General features: G+C 36.7%; 1 protein-coding gene across 1 annotated transcript; it reads left to right on the top strand.

Annotated features, from left to right (window-relative positions):
* Positions 1–320: 320 nt before the first annotated feature.
* Positions 321–17942, top strand: LOC149823328 (uncharacterized). Its single transcript, XM_090020024.1, has 11 exons — positions 321–420; positions 528–595; positions 707–755; positions 1885–1991; positions 12219–12264; positions 15499–15633; positions 15849–15938; positions 16092–16226; positions 16303–16386; positions 16508–16572; positions 17303–17942. The coding sequence occupies exons 1-11, from the start codon at positions 328–330 to the stop codon at positions 17487–17489; spliced, it is 1059 nt and encodes a 352-aa protein (XP_089876150.1). The 5' UTR covers positions 321–327; the 3' UTR covers positions 17490–17942.
* Positions 17943–18257: the final 315 nt, after the last annotated feature.

The raw sequence follows: 18257 nt of genomic DNA, 5'->3' as shown, positions 1-18257 counted from the left end.
TTTTGATTTTAACCTCCATCCCTGTTTCATGTCCTCTATACCGGGTTCAAACGGGGCAAGGCCAAGTGGGACCCCGTTTCCCCCCTGTCCACTGCCATCCCGAGACACAAGACACAAATTTTTAAAATTTTAATTAATATAAAATTAACTTTTTGATATTTAATGTAAAAATGCATTTTTATTGAAGCCATACTTCAAAACATTAAAAAACAATAAAACTACTAAAATAACGTTGCTGGTGTCCCTTCAGTGTCCACTTATCCGATCGTGTCACCACATAGATTTAGAGTCTCCCAGCCTTGGGTCCGCCCACTTGGGGCGCTATATATGTATAGAGGAGCTCCGGAAACTCGCTTCTCGCTTCCCTCCATGGACTCACTGTGGACGACGATCTCTCCCTCGTTGCTCCTCTTCACTCTGGTCTTCTTCTTTCTTCGTTCTCTCCCACACTCTGAAACCCTAATTATCCTCATCTGTCGCTCTGATTCCACTTCTTCTTCTCATTGTTTCTCTTCTTTGTTTTGCAGGTCTTGGCTCTAATCGTTGCCCTAGGGATCTTTCTCTTTTCCTCGATCAGAGATCTCGAGTCGAATAGGTCGGAAAAGGGGGATCCGATTCTTCGATCCCATGGGAGTTTTGATACTTTCGCTTTGATTATCTGATTTACATTTGTTTGTTAATTTTCTTTTGCCTTTTGTTGCTTCAGAATCTATGCTGATCAGACATTCTTCGTAGATCCTAATTGGCGGAAGCAGGTAACTCGTTTGATTGTTCTGCATTGTTTTCGTACTTGGAAACCCTAAAAGTAGTGCAAATTCCTGCACGAAATAGGAAGAGAGGACTCACATTACTGGAAATGGATGAATTCTCAGTACTCATTTCATGCTCGATGCTACACACTTTTCTTCTGCTGTTTTTTTGGATTGAGCGCGGGAGGTGGCATGATTATAATTTTTGTTTCTTAGGTTAAGCATTAAATGTGGGTATACAATTTCTCGCCTGTGAGTTGGATTATCTGTGTTTTTTCCTGTTATAGTGTGTAATGACGAAAACTATTTCAAGCGGGTATTATTGTTCAGTTTAAACATGTATTTTTATGATTGGGTGAAAACCTTGTTAGTTTTATCTGTTTGGTTATATAAGAAAAGGTTAGTTTTATACTTCTCTTTTCTCGTCTCATAGTCATATATATGTAGCAACTTTAATTATTGGTTTATGTATGTATCTTGATTGTTGGATATCTCAAATTGGCTGACCACAAGTAACAAGCTCAATGAATCTATGTTAACAAGAAGAGATCTCATAAAAATTGCTACCATTATATATATATATATATATATATATATATATATATATATATATATATATATATATATATATATATATATATAGGGTTTATATTTAGTACAATCCATTGTACCTACAATCTAGTTTGAATCACACAATGCGAGTTGTTTTGACACAATCTAACCTCATAGATGTGTTCAGCATGCTCAATTTAGTAGGAATAGACTCTTGGATCATGTTTTCTTGACAGAAAAACATGTTTTTATGAGTCAGAAAAAATTGATGCCTTCATAGCTGTTGATTTTTGCATCGCCAGAAAAACCTGTATACAGGTCGGATTCGGGCGATCCAAAATCCGGCTCCCACTAAAAAAAATATGTAGATTACATCTATGGTGTTAGATGTGAGAAAAACAAACAAACAAACAAGGGGGTTCTGCCCCATTTGCTAGGTAGATTGCACCTACAATCGACTGTAGCAAATCTTGACCATATATATATATATACAGTTGTTACGTATACTTTTGAATACACCGTGATGTTCTTTGAGATGTCTGTGTCCGTAAAAATCTCATGAATTGAGTTATTTTATTTTCAGGTAGCTTGTCCTTCAATATTTGATCCGGCTGAGAAATATATATCACTGATAATCCCTGCTTTCAATGAGGAGCATAGACTTCCTCAGGCTCTCAGTGAGACTATCAGGTCAGATTTTGTTTATGCCTGTGATGCACTTACCTTTATGTGTTCCTTATGCCTTTCTTTCATTATTAACTTGGAGACAGACTAGGAGTTTAAACTTTGCTTGGTTAGCAGCTAGCACTTAGAAAACCTACAAATACCAGCACAGTTTAATTTCTAGCTCTCATACCCCCTTTTTTATTAATCTATCTTTTATACCTGATCGTAATATGGGTTTTCCCACTCACCTCAACCCCCAAATATGCAATTAGAGAAAAGCTTCACATAAAAGTTTAATTTTGGTGCTCTCAGATATCACTTAACTTTTAGCCTAAACTCATGTAGGCCATTACCTTTTGAGTGCCATGCACCACAGTGACCACAATGCCTTCTTGTAACCCATCTCTGATACACTTCTGGTTAACCACTTGCACTCCATGTGTGGAAATCATTTGATGAGGCACTAAATGACATTTTTGCCTCTCTGTAAACAAGTGCCTGTTAAGGTTATTGAACAAAGAACATGACCCTGTTAAACTTTTCACCCATTTCATCTTCAGCCCTCACCTATTTCCTTCCTGGTGGTTTTCTGAAGCAAGCTCTATCTCCAATGAACTCCATCTTGGGGTTTCATAGAGCAGGAGGATGGCTACATTTGGAGAGTTTGGTGACTTATACTTTTAACGGACTTATAGATGATTCTTGATTAATAAGGGTAGCTTGATGATTGGGTTAAGCACAGCTGAACTCATTGATATATTCGATCCAAGGGCAAACAATGAAGAGGGTCTGTATTAGATTGAACAAATGGTAGCTCACAAATGGGATTTATTTTTAATGTTCTTTCAGAATAATACCCTGATTTGTGATGATGATGACTGTGAAGCTTGAATCTGATGATTCCTGTCAGATTTTGGTCTATGAGGACTTATACCAATATATTACATTATTCTCTCGACATTGCAAAAGGTGTTGTGTAACTAAGATGATTCTGTTCTGATACCTAAGACGGTCCTATTCTGATACTATGCTACTATAGTAGTTTTTTTTTGTACTATTGGTGAACTTCCAGATTTGAGCCTTTTTTTTTTATGAAAAGTGCATATAGTATAGATGAGAACATCCAAATTTCTTTTTTCCAGTTTTGTTCTGGGTCTTTTGGTATGGTCTTACAGGATGGAACCACTCAAATCAAGATGTTGAAAACCTTCTTTCAGTATGTTTTCTCATTTTCTTAAAAGTATAAGCACCATTTATAAACTGAACTTTGTGTTCATTGTTCAAGAGCAAGATTGGGTGAAGAGAACCTTTTTACCTGTCAATTTTTAGTCTTTGGTTTTCGCTTCTCATGCGTGGAGATCCATGCACTCATCTGCAATGTATTCTGTGTCAGGTGGACAGCTATAGATGCAGACTTTTCTATTAGAACAGTACGAGTATAAATCGTAGTCACAAATATCGGTATCAGCTATATCTCGATGAGGTATAATAATTGGATATTATAGGTTTTCCAATAAATCTCAGAAAATTCTCAAAAAAAAAAAATGAAAAAATTGAAAAAAAAGAAAAACTAAGAAAAATAGGGGAAAACCACTCTTTCCTTATTCCCTTCCCTTCTTTCCCTTCCTCTTTTTCCTTTCCTTCCCTTCTTTCTTCCCCTCTTTCCTTCCCTTCGTTCTTTTTTTCCATTCCTCTTTTTCCTTTCCTTCCCTTTCTCGTTCTTCCCTTCTTTTCTTCCTTCCCTTCTTCTCTTCCTTCCTTTTTTCTTCCCCTGTCTTAATGCAGCCACCGAGACACCCTTCACATTAAGGCTGCTTTTGGGAAGAGAGTGTCGGATGAAATGAGAGGGCATCAGAGTTCGTTATGACCGTTTCAGCTATCCCAACACTGTTTGGAAGAAGGGATATGATAGGACCAAGATTATCGGGAGTCAGGAGCTCTCAAATCCTTCATTTTCCCCTCTTTCGACCCCCTTCACAATGAGGAGGTATTTACCACTCCTCATTGCAAAAGGATTCCGGTGGTTTTCTGCCCCCTAACATGTCTCCTTTTTCCTCTTCATTCCTTTTTTGTCCTCATATTCTTCATTTCTTTGAGTGCAGCCTGCCTTTCTGACTGGTTTTCTTTACTCTTAACCAGAAAAGGGAAGAGAAAATACCCTTTCACTCATAACATTGCCCTGCGGCTTCCTGTCCCTCACAGCTTCCTTCATCCACACCTCTGTGCTTCGGTGAGAGGCAGGGTTTGGTATATTTTTGCATTTTTTCTTCATTTTTTTTGCTTGGAAAAGTCAAAGCTTTCATCTAATGGCTACACGACAACTCAAATAGCCACATGGAAGTCTATGTCTGAGCTGCATGTGCTTCATCTGAGGTCGAAAGTGATTATAAAGCCTTATCCAAGTTTTGGGACTTGGCAGTGTACTCGATCAACTTAAAAAGTAGACCGTGATTATTATTAAGACCACATATGTTATCATGTACGTGAGTACTCCTTCAAACACATTGATTTGAGCAAGCATTTAGTTTTTTGTTCGTAAATGAACGAGATGTTTGAGTGAGTCTGCTTAACCATATTCAAATTATAAACAACTTCTTCCTTCATTTTTAGCATCCCTTATGCTTTATTTTGGACTTTTTAAGCAATACATTTTTTTGGTTTAAGTGAATATGCCGTTTGTTAGGTACTTTCTGATAGATTTGGAGTTGGACCTAAAATATTTATGCATTAAATCCAATCTATCCTTGATCCATATTCTTTGTTAGTGTAGGAGGAAGCAGCCACCTGTAGAGAGAGAGAGAGAGAGAGAGAGAGAGAGAGAGAGAGAGAGAGAGAGAGAGAGAGAGAGAGAGAGAGAGAGAGAGAGACGGCTGCATAGAAAACTCAACTCGTTAATTAGATTAGGGCTTCTCTCTATATTAAATAGAGAGAGGCAAAAAGGAAAAATTACATATAAGTCCTTATGAGAACAAAAATTCAGAAAACCTCCAATATAAGAGAACTTAACCTAAAACCACCTATTCTCAACACTCTCCCTCAAGTTGGAGTATAGATATCAATCATGCTCAGCTTGTCACAACATTTTGAGAAGTTTGGCCTAGCAAGAGGCTTTGTAAACATATCTGCAACTTGGTCTTCCGACTTTAGGTATTTGGTAGTGATATGACCAGCTTGAATCATATCTCTTACATAGTGACAATCAACCTCAATGTGCTTTGTTCTCTCATGAAAGACAGGATTGTTTGCTATATATGTTGCCACTTTGTTATCGCACATCATTGTCATTGGAGAGGGAACCTTCACCTTGAGATCATGAAGAACAGTGCGAACCCATATCAATTCAGCAGCTTTTTGGGCCATAGCCCGATATTCTGATTCTGCACTCGACCTGTAAACCACATTTTGTTTCTTACTTCTCCATGAAATCAAGTTGTCTCCCAAAAACACAGAATCCTGTGGTAGACTTTCTATCTACTACAGATCCAGCATAGTCAGCATCAGAATAGGCTACTATCTCCAGAGTTCCACCTTTCCTGAACAATAACCCCTTTCCAGGAGAAGATTTTAGATATCTGAGAATCATTATGGCTGCATTCCAGTGTACCTCAGTTGGTTTGTCCATAAACTGGCTAACTTTGCTTACTGTTAAAGCAATATCCGGCCTGGTCACAATTACATATAATAACTTCCCTACTAGGGAGCGATAGCTTTTGCTATCAACTGGTTTTGACCCTTCTTCAAACAACTGAACTTTATGGTCCATGGGAATATTTGCTGGTTTAGCTCCCAACATGCCCGTTTCCTTTAACAAGTCAAGAACATACTTCCGTTGAGACAAAACCATCCCTTCACGGCCTCTAGCAACTTCTATACCCAGAAAATACCTGAGTGAACCAAGGTCTTTTGTAACAAAGTGTTTTTGAAGATGAGCCTTTGTGGCTTCAATAGCTTTCACATCATCTCCTGTAAGAATGATGTCATCCACATATACCACCATAACAACTATGCCAAAGCTAGTTTTCTTTATAAAAAGTGTATGATCTGCTGCTGATCTATTAAAGCCAAAGCTTGACATCACTTCAAACAACTTTTGAAACCATGCACGAGGACTTTGTTTCAAGCCATAAATCGCCTTTCTCAATCTACACACCTTCTGACACTCCCCCTCAACCTCGAATCCTGGAGGTTGTTGCATGTAAACGGTCTCAGATAGATCCCCATATAGAAAAGCATTTTTCACATCTAATTGGCACAAGCTCCAACCATGCTGAACAACTACTGAGAGAACAAGACGGATGGTACCCATCCGTGCAACAGGAGAAAAAGTTTCAAAGAAGTCAATTTCATATGTCTGAGTATACCCTTTCGCAACTAATCTGGCCTTGTACCTTTCAATAGAACCATCAGATTTATACTTTATTGTATATACCCATTTACATCCAACAATGTCAGCATCAGCTGGGGAATCAACCAGATCCCAGGTATGCTGAGATATTAAGGCTGTCATTTCTTCTTGCATAGCCAGCTTCCAGCGAGTATCAAGTTCTGCCTGTTGATAGTTCAGAGGAATAGTTTCAGCAGATAAGGCTGAAATAAAAGACTTCATCTGATGTCCAATTCTGGCATGGGAGACAAAATGAGATATGGGATATAAGGTACATTGTCTTGTCCCCTTCCGTAGAGCAATAGGCCTGTTATCATCATCCTGGAGATCACTATTGTCAGTAGAACTTACCTCAGGAGAAGAAGAAGATGAAGGCTCTTGCGGAAGTGGAGCTCTACACACATATACCAATGGAGGATTATTAAATCTGGAAGTGGATGAAGTTTGGTTTGGTAATGGGGGCACAGATTCCAAAGGATAAGGAGGTATAGGTAATGGAAAAGACTCAGCTGGATCAACCTGCAGCGAGGAACTAAAAATAGAGTAATATGGAGAGGATTCCAGGAAAGATACATCCGCACTGACATACTCTCGGCGAGAAATAGGATCATAACATCGATAGCCCTTTTGATTTTTTGGATAACCGATAAATATGCATTTTGTAGCTTGAACAACTAATTTATCACGGTCAGGGCCAAGTTTGTGTACAAAACAAACACATCCAAATATTTTTGGTGATAAAGAGAAAAGTGGAGCATTGGGTTTTAGGATATGTAATGGAATTTGATCACCCACAGAAGACGAAGGCATGCGGTTGATCAGATAGCAAGCAGTGGTAATCGCATCACCCCAGTATGACGCAGGAACATTGGATTGAATCATAATGGTCCTGGCAACATCAAGGAGGTGTCGATGTTTTCGCTCAGCCACCCCATTTTGTTGAGATGAATAGGCACAAGACGTTTGGGGTTGGATGCCATGATCTTGGTAAAATTGTAACAGACCTTTTGATTTAAACTCGAGAGCATTATCAGTGCGAACAATCTTGACAATAGATTCAAACTGAGTTTTTATTTCAAGAATTAGGGATTTGATAATACTTGGAACTTCAGATCGTTCTTTTATTAAAAATACCCATGACAACTTAGAGAAATCATCAACAATAACAAGATAATAACGACACTGAGTCCTAGTAGGAATCTTACTAGGACCCCATACATCTGCATGAAGAAGTTCAAAAACTTTATTACTAGACTGACTCTGACTCGAAGGAAACGAACTTCGATGATGCTTGCCCAACTGACATGCCTCACACTGAAATGATGTGGTGGAAGGAATCTGAGGAAAGACCGACCGAAGCTTTGACAATGAAGGATGACCAAGACGACGATGCCACTGAACAAGATTGAATGAATGTTCCACGGCAGCATGAACAGTACCCATTGGATGATGTAGGTAGTAAATTCCATTTTCTTCATAGCCTCCACCAATCTTCTTCCCCGTCAGCAAATCCTGAAAATGACAACCCATTGGATCAAATATTACTCTACAGTTTTGTTCTTTTATAAGGCAACTAACAGAGAGTAAACTTTGAGGAAAATTTGGAGCATGAAGAGCATTTTTCAACTGTAATGAGGAGGATATAGAAATATTTCCCTGACCAACAACCGGGGAGGAGCTCCCATCGGCTAAGGAGACTCCAATCTGAGCCTTACTATCCTTTAGATCTGAAAAAACACGAGAATTGCCACACAAATGTCTGGATGCACCAGAGTCAATAACCCACTTACTATCAGTCGGATGAAGATGATTTCTGGTTGAATATGCAACACCAGCCACAGGAGTGGAACTCAAAGGTCGAAGAGTTATCAGCTCATCATATTCCGCACGACTAAGGGTGATACTACTCTCATTTTCAGCGATATTCTTTTGTACATTTGTAGCCTCGATAGTAGTCACATTTGCTTTAGGAGTATATGACTTTGATGAAGAAGAGGTTGGCCGACCATGCTTATCCCAGCAACGATCTTCTAAATGTCCAGATTTTCCACAGAATGTACATTGAAGCTTTCCTCTGCCACCCATACCACGTCCACGTCCTTGTCCTCTGATATTCTGAATATTTCCACGCCCATAACTAGATGGAACAACAAGAGCAGATGACTGAGTTATTTGCTGAGATTGTGGCAGAGAGATAGCAAGTCTACTCAGACGATTGTAAGCATCAGCAAGAGTGGGAACATCTGATCCAGTCAACATTTGAACTTTTGCAACAGAGAAATCTGAAGAAAGACCTGTAAGAAAACGAGCAACCATGGTTTGTTCTTGATGATCCTTTTGCTTCGAGCAACAATGAGGCCTGTGAGCATTAAGTCTTTCAAACGCAGCTTTGACCGAGGCATAGTACTGGGCCAAGGTCTGATCTCCCTGTTGCAAATTATATATTTCTTTTTCGACTTGCAGGATACGACTCACATTCGTTTTTTGTGAGTATGTATCACGAAGATTGTCCCACATCAGTTTGGCTGTATTATAGTAGATCAATCCATCTGCAATATGGGGTTCGACACTATTCATGATCCATGACATAACTATGTCATTATCTTCATCCCAAGTAACATATTTTCCCAATTTCTCAGTGGGTTCGCCTTCCAACAAAATGTGTTTTCGACGATGTCCAGATACCGACATCATAAAGGTTCTGGACCACCTGACATAGTTGGTTTCATTCAACCTTACAGAAGAGCCATACGAGAAGGGGTTGGCAAAAGCCTTATACTCCCCAATCTGTTCCATTTTAGAATCACATTTCGAATTTTCAGCCATACTGCTCACTAGAACAACAAAAATTCAAGTAGAGTTTTCAACACTGTAAGGAATCAGCCCCGCTGTTTCCAAACAAGAAAACAGTCCACAACCAGCAGGTAATCACTCCTGCTGCTGTTACGACAAAGGGATAGCTGCACCAAACACACCACGGCCAACAATAATATTCCGTTGCAACACAGATGAACACGACAACTGTTGTTCCCCAATCATATAAAGCATAACTACCAATAAGTCTTCAGAAGACAATTAACTAGAGCAATCATATCTCTATCACACGTAGCAAACACAAAAAAAAATCCAGAATCACGGCATGCACGCAATCAACACAGAAAGCATGACAGTGTCGGCTGGCACACAACATCACAGGCACAGCAGGAACAACAGGAACAACAGGAACTCGTCATTCACGGAACATCAATCACAGCAGGCACGCACCAGCAGGAACTCGTCAATCTCCAGAGAATCACGACAGGAGATGACAAAACAAACCCCACGAAAACAAAATAATCAAAGAAAATGGTTACTGCTCCAGGAAATCACGACAGGAGCTCCATCCTTAGATCTGACGACAGAGAGCGTGACAACCATGACATTCACGACAACATGCTGTAAATCACGACTGCTAACACAGGAAGTTTATTTCTTCAAAGGACAAACAACCATACGAAGGTAATCAAATCACGACAGGGGCACGATAACCATACTGAAGATCACTCCCAAGTTGGTCATTAGATCTGATAACAGATCTGGGCCAGATCTGTCATCAGATCTAAAAAAGAAAATCCACACCTGGTTCGAGATCGTTGCAGTAGATCACGCTCCTGATGTGGGTCACGCTCCTGGTGTAGATCACGCTCCTAGGATCTTAGGCTTTGATACCATGTAGAAGGAGGAAACAACCACCTGTGTAGAGAGAGAGAAAGAGAGAGAGAGAGAGAGAGAGAGAGAGAGAGAGAGAGAGAGAGAGAGAGAGAGAGAGAGACGGTTGCACAGAAAACTCAACTCGTTAATTAGATTAGGGCTTCTCTCTATATTAAATAGAGAGAGGCAAAAAGGAAAAATTACATATAAGTCCTTATGAGAACAAAAATTCAGAAAACCTCCAATATAAGAGAACTTAACCTAAAACCACCTATTCTCAACAGTTAGTACAGGTTTATGTTATCCAAAATTTTATCCCAAGCAGAACAAAGGTTCCTGCAAAATTGAATGCCAAAATCCTTGTGGCAGTTGACGATGCTTCCAAACAAAATTCGATTACCTCCAACTCCCTCAAAAATCATTTCCCTTGAATTTCAGTATTTGCATTTTCCCAAACTCCTTTCAAATCTCCAAGTACATACTCCCAAACACAGCCTAAAAGTTAAAACCCTAAGGGGTCTTTAAAAAAACTAATACCAAAAGTACCCTTTTAACAAACTACTAACGACATATATATCCTCCTTTTCTAAAACCCCGAAATAACCTTAGTTACACTAACACTTTTGAAAAAACTCCCAAAATATCCCTATCGTGAACTTGGAGTCCACGATATATTCATGATATTATCGCGATATATATAAATTGCCGATATTTTCAAAATATCACGATATTTTACCTTTAATATCAATTTTCCATTTTACAGCGTTAATATCGCAATATTTTCAAAATATCAGCGTTATCTGTGACTATGGTATAGATGGGTTTAGTTAACTCTCTGTCTAGTGTCTGTTCGGAATCCGGATCATTGACTTGATTTACTTGGTTAGTGGTACAGTTACCAAGAAAGACTTGATTGGCACTTTCCTAGACTGCTAATTTGCAAGATTTAATATCCTTGACCTGGGAGTCCTTTTACATAAGCAAGATCCAGTTGGGTCTTTCCTAGACTCCTAATCTATAACTAGGAGAACTTTGAAAGCTTGTGTTTTTGGCATGAGAATACTTATAGGCCTTTCTAGACTTGGTGATATGGTTGAAAGTGGTTTGGAGGTCCAATCCAGACATAATTCAAAACACTCCACCCCATATTCTCCAATATGACCAATATGAATCTATACATGGAATCCACCTGGTGGGTGTGGTCTGATCTGGCTGGACCTGGATCTGGATCTGGACTAGAAACCACAAATATGCATCAAATCTGTGTCAGAGATGACTTATTCCAATACATAGAGGCTGTTTTTTTGACTTGGACCATGTCCATGTTTCATTCTGAGGCCTGAATCCAGTTGTCCAAGACCTGAATCTGGCCTAGGTCCGAAGCATTCTTGTCCCTACTTATAATGCTGCATACAGTTAAGCACTATCGATGAATTTGACCATCAAATGGTTGTCGGTGGATGATATCATGCTTCAGATTGGATTTATTTTTCTAGAACTTTGGCAACTTTTTGCCTTTTGTTCGTGTGTTAACTCCTAGAGATAGGGAGGGCTGTGTGTTCCATGTGCTGTTTCTTCATGCCATCATGTTTCATCTCTTGTTCAAAGTAAAACAAGGAAAAGCCTATATGCTCTGTGCACTCACATGCTGATGTTGCTATAGCGTCTGCTTCCTTTCATTGGCATGGAGATGGCTTATCCTGGATTTGCAATGCCGGATTGGTCTATGCGGGGTTAGCTCCTACTTAAGGGTTTTTCCAATGACCTTGTTTTTGTGTAAATCTATATTTCTCATGTGTAATCATTACTTTCATACTTCATTACTTTGTTTTGTCTCTTTGATGCTTGCTTCATTTTACTTAAATTTTGTTATCCGGGTTAAATAGAGCTTTAAAAATATATTCTTGTGCCAATTGTTTCTTTACTCTATACATGCAAATCATTCATAGATTGGTTAGCAGTATGACACTAAGGCTTGCCACAATTTTCTTTTCTGTTGGTTATGTGATGAACTGCTTATGTAAAGTTGTGCTAGTTTCATTGCTCTAGTTTTAAATATTATTTGAGTTTTTCCTAGAAAAAGAGGGTGTGGGATAGGGGGAGCCATGGTGGTCAAAGTTTTGGGGATATGTTATGTTGCATAAGACCACTGATTTTAGCTATATTGCCATCTGCAGTTATCTCCAACAACGTGCAACAAGAGACAAGTCTTTTTCTTATGAGGTTTGTTTCTTTCCATCTTCAAGTTACTTGATGAAATGTAGATGACAATACCATATATCATACAGCCAGCAGTTTCACTGTTTGTTTATGTTGTGGTTGGATAATCTATTGCTTGATACAGGTGGTTGGTATAGAAAATTGAAGTTCTTAAGCAAGTTTTTGGTATTTGGTTTCAAAGACATCAATTCGTCAATGCTATTGCTGCTTAGTATTATAAAAATCAAATTCATGGCTATGATGTCGCACCGTTATTTAGAACAAAGTCTATTTGAATTAAGTAATAGGCTGAAATTCGTTAGCCCTTATCTTTTGTACACCCAACACGAGAACTATCATATAGTTATATGGTGACAACTTGATATTTTGGACATGATTTCTTCAAAATTCTTCTGTTCCTCATATCTTTCATAGCTTCAGTTCTTTGCTATTTTTGACACTTTAGCTTTTGGGCCCACCAAGTGTATTACCTCAAAGTTAAGGTTTGTTATCAGATATCACTTAGTATGTGCGTATACTTGGTAAATGCAGTTTGTGCTCTCATTCATAAGCATTGAAATTGTGATGTGAAGGATGATGCTCTCCTTTCTTTCTAAGGAGCCAAGATATCTTGTAGCACTGCTGCTTGAAATTAGATGGTATAATTTGCCAATTGGCGTTTACGGTTATGTTAAATGATTTGGGATCTATCTTATTATCTTCCAATTTTATCATAATTGCTAAATGGTACGTGGCCCTTCAAGTATGATATATAGTGGTTGGAAGTATGCATTTAATTTCTAAATTAATTGAGCACAGGTTGAGAAATAACAATATGTAACTGATTGGATTATGGATACACTTCTTTCCAATGTTGTAAAAGGCATATCCTAAGGTGTATTTGAAGTGTCTAAGGTACATGTTTATCATATCGTATATATTGTATCTTAAGATACACAAAAAATTATTTAAATTTGAATAAAAATTAAAAATTAAATAAAATTATAAAAGAAAAAATGACTAGTAAGAGAAACAAAACAAATTTGAGGAGTCAAGTTACAATATTAACTTAATTATGAAATAAATAGAACATGAATAATGATTGTCTACTAGTTATAGGGTTTCTACATTTAGTAAATCAATCTCTATGGGCCCCTTGAAAGGGCTGCTATTTGACAAATACATGAAAGTGGAGAAGTTGCTTTGACTATGGAACCATGAATGTCTATGTAATAATTAGCAAATAAGAACAACCTTAGTTATGATCTAGTGTATCTATTGCATGTATCTAAAGGGTCTGATGTTAAACCTTAAAGTAAAAAAAAGGATAATGAGTCACATTATATAAAATTATAAATAAATTATCAACTGCCAAATATTTATTATAAGAATATACAGTCTTAGAGAAGTGTTAGACTATTTGAAATACAAAGTCTTCATAAGTATTAATTATTAGGAAAAAGGTTTCATAATATCTTACATTGATCACTTTCACCAATCACAATAAACACAAAAATTAAATAATGGGCAGTTTTCCCTTAAAAGTTTATTTTTTGTTGTTTGCTAATCACAATAAACTAAGAAGAAATTTCTTTTTTTTTTCTTCTTAGCTTATGAAATTGTGAAAGGACTCTAATAAAGTTTTATTTATTCAAAAAGGTGTTGTTAAAAGTAAAAAAAAAATTGACTGAATTTTTTATGAAAATATCAAAAAATCCATCCATCATGATATGGCATGTATCATATTATGCAGTGCTTACTGTCCAATACAATGCGATCTCTAAGGATCCTCTGAAAGGGCTACCGTTCGACGAGTACATGAAAGTGACAAAGTTGCTTTGACTATGAATGCATGCCTGTCTATGTAACAATTATCAAATGAGAACAACCATAATTATGATGTTATAAAATTGTATCTATTGCATGTACCAAAAAGGTCTCATGTGTTAAACCTTAAAAAGTCAAAAAAATGGATAATGAGTCACATCATATAAAATTATAAATAAATTATCAACTGTCAAATATTTATTATAAGAACATAAAAAGTCTTAGAGAAGTGTTAGACTATTTAAAATACAAAGTCTTTATAAATATTAACATTAGGAAAAAGGTTTTATAATATCTTTCATTGATCACTTTCACTAATCACAATAAACGCAAAAATTAAACAATGGGTAGTTTTCCCATAATAGTTTCTTTTTCCTTGTTTGCTAATCACAATAAACTAAGAAGAGAATTCATTTTTTTCTTAGCTTATGAAATAGTGAATGGACTCTAGTAAAGTTTTATTTATTCAAAAAGGTGTCATTAAAATTAAAAAAAAAGATCTAAAAAATGCCTGAAAATTTTAATGAAAATATGAAAAGGTCATATCTCATGATATGACATGTATCATATTATGCAATGCAATATGGTCTGATACAATGTGATATAGTTTGTACGGTGAGATACTCAATGCTTTTTGATTTGGAGGGTTATATCCATGATCACAAATATAGGCGATATTTTGAAAATATCGCGATCATATCACTATAAATTCATAAACTGATATTAAAGGTAAAATCTCATGATATTTTGAAAATATCAGAGATTTATATCGCAATAATATCACGATATTATCAGTTACTTTTACTTTTTTTTACTTCTTTTCTATATCTTAAACATGTTTTTCTTCTTCATTTTATATTTTTTGCTTATTTCTTTGATTTTATGTGTATTTTGTTCTCTAAACATGTTATTTTCTTATTTCTGCTATTTTTATGTTTTTTTATTTTTAGGTACCAAGATTTATCAACTAAACTGATATTATTGTGAGAAATTTCCTTGCTGAGAATAGCTGACACTGATATTTGTCACTATGGTTATATCGTATCGAATGGGCTAGTAATACTAAAACACACTGGATCATATCATACAATACAGTACAATGTCTACAACATAGCTTTCATGCTTTATCACTATAGGTTGGTCCATATGTTTGATAAAAAACACTTCTTTTATCTTGCATATTAATGAGCCTTATTTTCTTTAGCATTTTGTGGTATTTAGCCCTTTGGCTTTATTGTGAATAATGAAATACTGTTTGTCTCTTTTGTCACACAGCTTTTGGGGAATTTTTCCCTTAATTGACATTGGTGCCATTAGTTTCATTTCCTTTTCATCTTTACCTTTTCAATATTATGTTAGAAATAGCTAGATTCTAGAATCTTGTCAAGGAAAGACTAATTTTCCATTACCAATATGGGGTTAAAAAAGCAGGTCATTATAGTTGATGATGGCAGTACTGATGGTACCTCTGGAGTAGCTCTTGACCAGGTAAGGAAGTACACAATTGACAATGTGAGGGTTATCCTTCTTGGAAGAAATCAAGGGAAAGGAGCAGCTATCAGAAAAGTGAGACATCTTAACTTTTCTTTCCCTTTTGAAAGCACTAGATGGAACTATTGTGTAACACTTTTTAACATACTACAAGATTTGTGTTTACTGTTGAGCAATGACTGCTTTTCTAGTAATTCCAGCTTTCATTAAGGCTGCATGGTTTTTATGTTTTCATTTAGTATGGTCATTGATTATTGTTTTTTAAATTCTGGGGAAGCAATGTAAAACAGGGAATTCTTCACGCACGTGGCGAGCTTCTTTTAATGCTTGATGCTGATGGGGCCACCAAAGTCACTGACCTGGAGAAATTGGAGGAACAGGTTCTTTTAGTATACTTTTGTATGCTATTGTTTTTCTGTCTTGTTGATGCCACGCCAGTTGAAATTCTTGGTTTTCATACTTTCTAAGATGTTTATGAAAATTTCTTTAATGCTAGACCTTTACTTACCCATTGTTGTGTGATGCCATTCCAGATACTGGTATCAGTTAAGAAGCAACTTTGCTTGAGAGGAGGTGATTCTCCTATCAATTCAGTTCCAAATTTCTCTGAAGTTTCAGTTGTTGCATTTGGTTCTCGTGCTCACCTTGAGAAGCAAGCTCTGGCTACTGTGAGTTATTTTTTCCCTGTTTTTTCACTCCTCGCCCTTTTCATTTTCTCTCAATATGTTTCTCTTCTTGTTTCAGCGTAAATGGTACCGGAATTTGTTGATGAAGGGCTTTCATATAGTGGTCCTACTTACTGCTGGTCCAGGAATTCGGGACACGCAGGTTGTTAATTCACTATGCTGTCATATTTTTTACAATTCATAACTAACCATTTTGTGAATTTTAGTATCCTTAAAACAGTGTTTGTGTTTCTTTTTCTGATGCAACATCTTGTGCCCTTCAGTGTGGCTTTAAGATGTTCACGAGAGCTGCTGCTCAGAAGCTTTTCACTAACATGCGTTTGAGGAGGTAAGTCAGAAATGTTCTTACTAGCTATCAGAAATGTTCTTACTAGAAATGTTCTTCCTTTTTTTTTCTTCTGAAATAGTGTACTCATTATTTTGTAATTTTTTGAGGGATGAGGATTTTCTTTGGGTTCTTTTTTTTGTTCATTCTTTAAAGGTTCAGTATTTAATTTATTCTTTTTTCAGATATGATATTTTCATTGATCATTATCTTTAGTATGATCAATGACATGTATCTATTTGCTTATTGGTGTATTATATTATTTCATAAATGTATTTATTTATTTGTCAATCTTATTTTTAAGTGTTGGTAGGGATTTAGTATTATTAAGCATGTTTAAATAACATAATTTGAACATTTTTATTTTTTATTTTTCTTAAAAACTTGTCTCAAAAACAGAAAGACATTTTCCTTGTTTGTAATTTTTGAAATGCTTCATTGTTCTTTACACCTTTAAAATGCATAAGATGAGTCCATGCCAGTTGGATTGATTTATGTACTGGATTCATCAAACGGCTCATTGACTTGTCAGAATGTGACCTGCCATTAGATGCATCCATGCCAGTTGCATATGCTGGACATAGTTGGTTATATCATTGACTTGTATAATTTACATCCTGATCAAACCAGAAACCGAAATTTCATTACGTTTTTTGGTTGGTGGTGCTTAAAGTTTGCATTTAGTTGAACTAATAATTTTCTTTATTTACTAAGCATTAAGTTTTTGCTTCAGGTGGTGCTTTGATGTTGAATTGGTGTATTTATGCACACGACTTAATACCCCCATCATTGAGATATCTGTCAATTGGACAGAAATTCCTGGATCCAAAGTGCGCATGACAAGCATCATGCACATGCTTTTTGAGCTCATGCTTGTTCGTCTTGGTTATGGATTAGGCTTGTGGAAAATTCATACCTGAAAATGGTGCTCCTCGTTCTTCTGTAAAACAAAACCCTTTCTAACACATGCAAGCTAAAATCTAGTCTAAGGGTTGACAGAGGAACCCACTTTTGCCATAAAATGGAAGGTTCACTCATGTTTCTGCTGCGTTGCTGTTTGTGGTCATGTTATGTATGAGTGGTCATTTCCATGGTCTTGGCTGAGAGGAAATACTAATCGATCAGAAAGATATGGATCATTAGATGGAGTCTGCAGTTCCACTAGTAGCCTTAAATTGTTGACCTTGTTGGTCATTTTTGTTTTCATTATATTTTATGCTCTATGTTGGCCATGGCCTTATTTTGGTTCCACAAGGTAGAATACTTCATTTAAAAATACATGTTAATCTCCACATGTGGTGGACTAGTTAGTATGCTAATTTGTAATTGTTGCAACTATGATGGTATATGATATCATAATCAGTTAGTAGCCAGGATGCTGGGATTCAGTTTCCAATTGTATCTTTTGTTCAGTATGATCTGGTAATGCTTTTTTTCTGTTCAGATGGCAACAGCTATAAATGAATTGCCTGACTTTGTTAAGATGCTGATATTGTAAAATGCATGCTGCCATTAAGATAATGATTTTCTATTGGTGGGAAAACTTCAAAACTGTTGAAAGAAGGCGTAGGGAGGCCTTCCAACCTAATAAATTATGCTCTGATGAAATACAGAAAGGCTGCATGACTCATGTAATTGATTTAGTGCTGCTATCTGCAGTGCATATTTACAGATCCGCCAATATATTT

Source organism: Nuphar pumila, chromosome 10 (genome assembly GCF_984573655.1).
Source record: "Nuphar pumila chromosome 10, dmNupPumi1.hap1.1, whole genome shotgun sequence".
Taxonomy (NCBI): domain Eukaryota; kingdom Viridiplantae; phylum Streptophyta; class Magnoliopsida; order Nymphaeales; family Nymphaeaceae; genus Nuphar; species Nuphar pumila.
The sequence above is the reverse complement of the archived record's forward strand: the minus strand, read 5'-3'. Positions and strand labels throughout refer to the sequence as shown.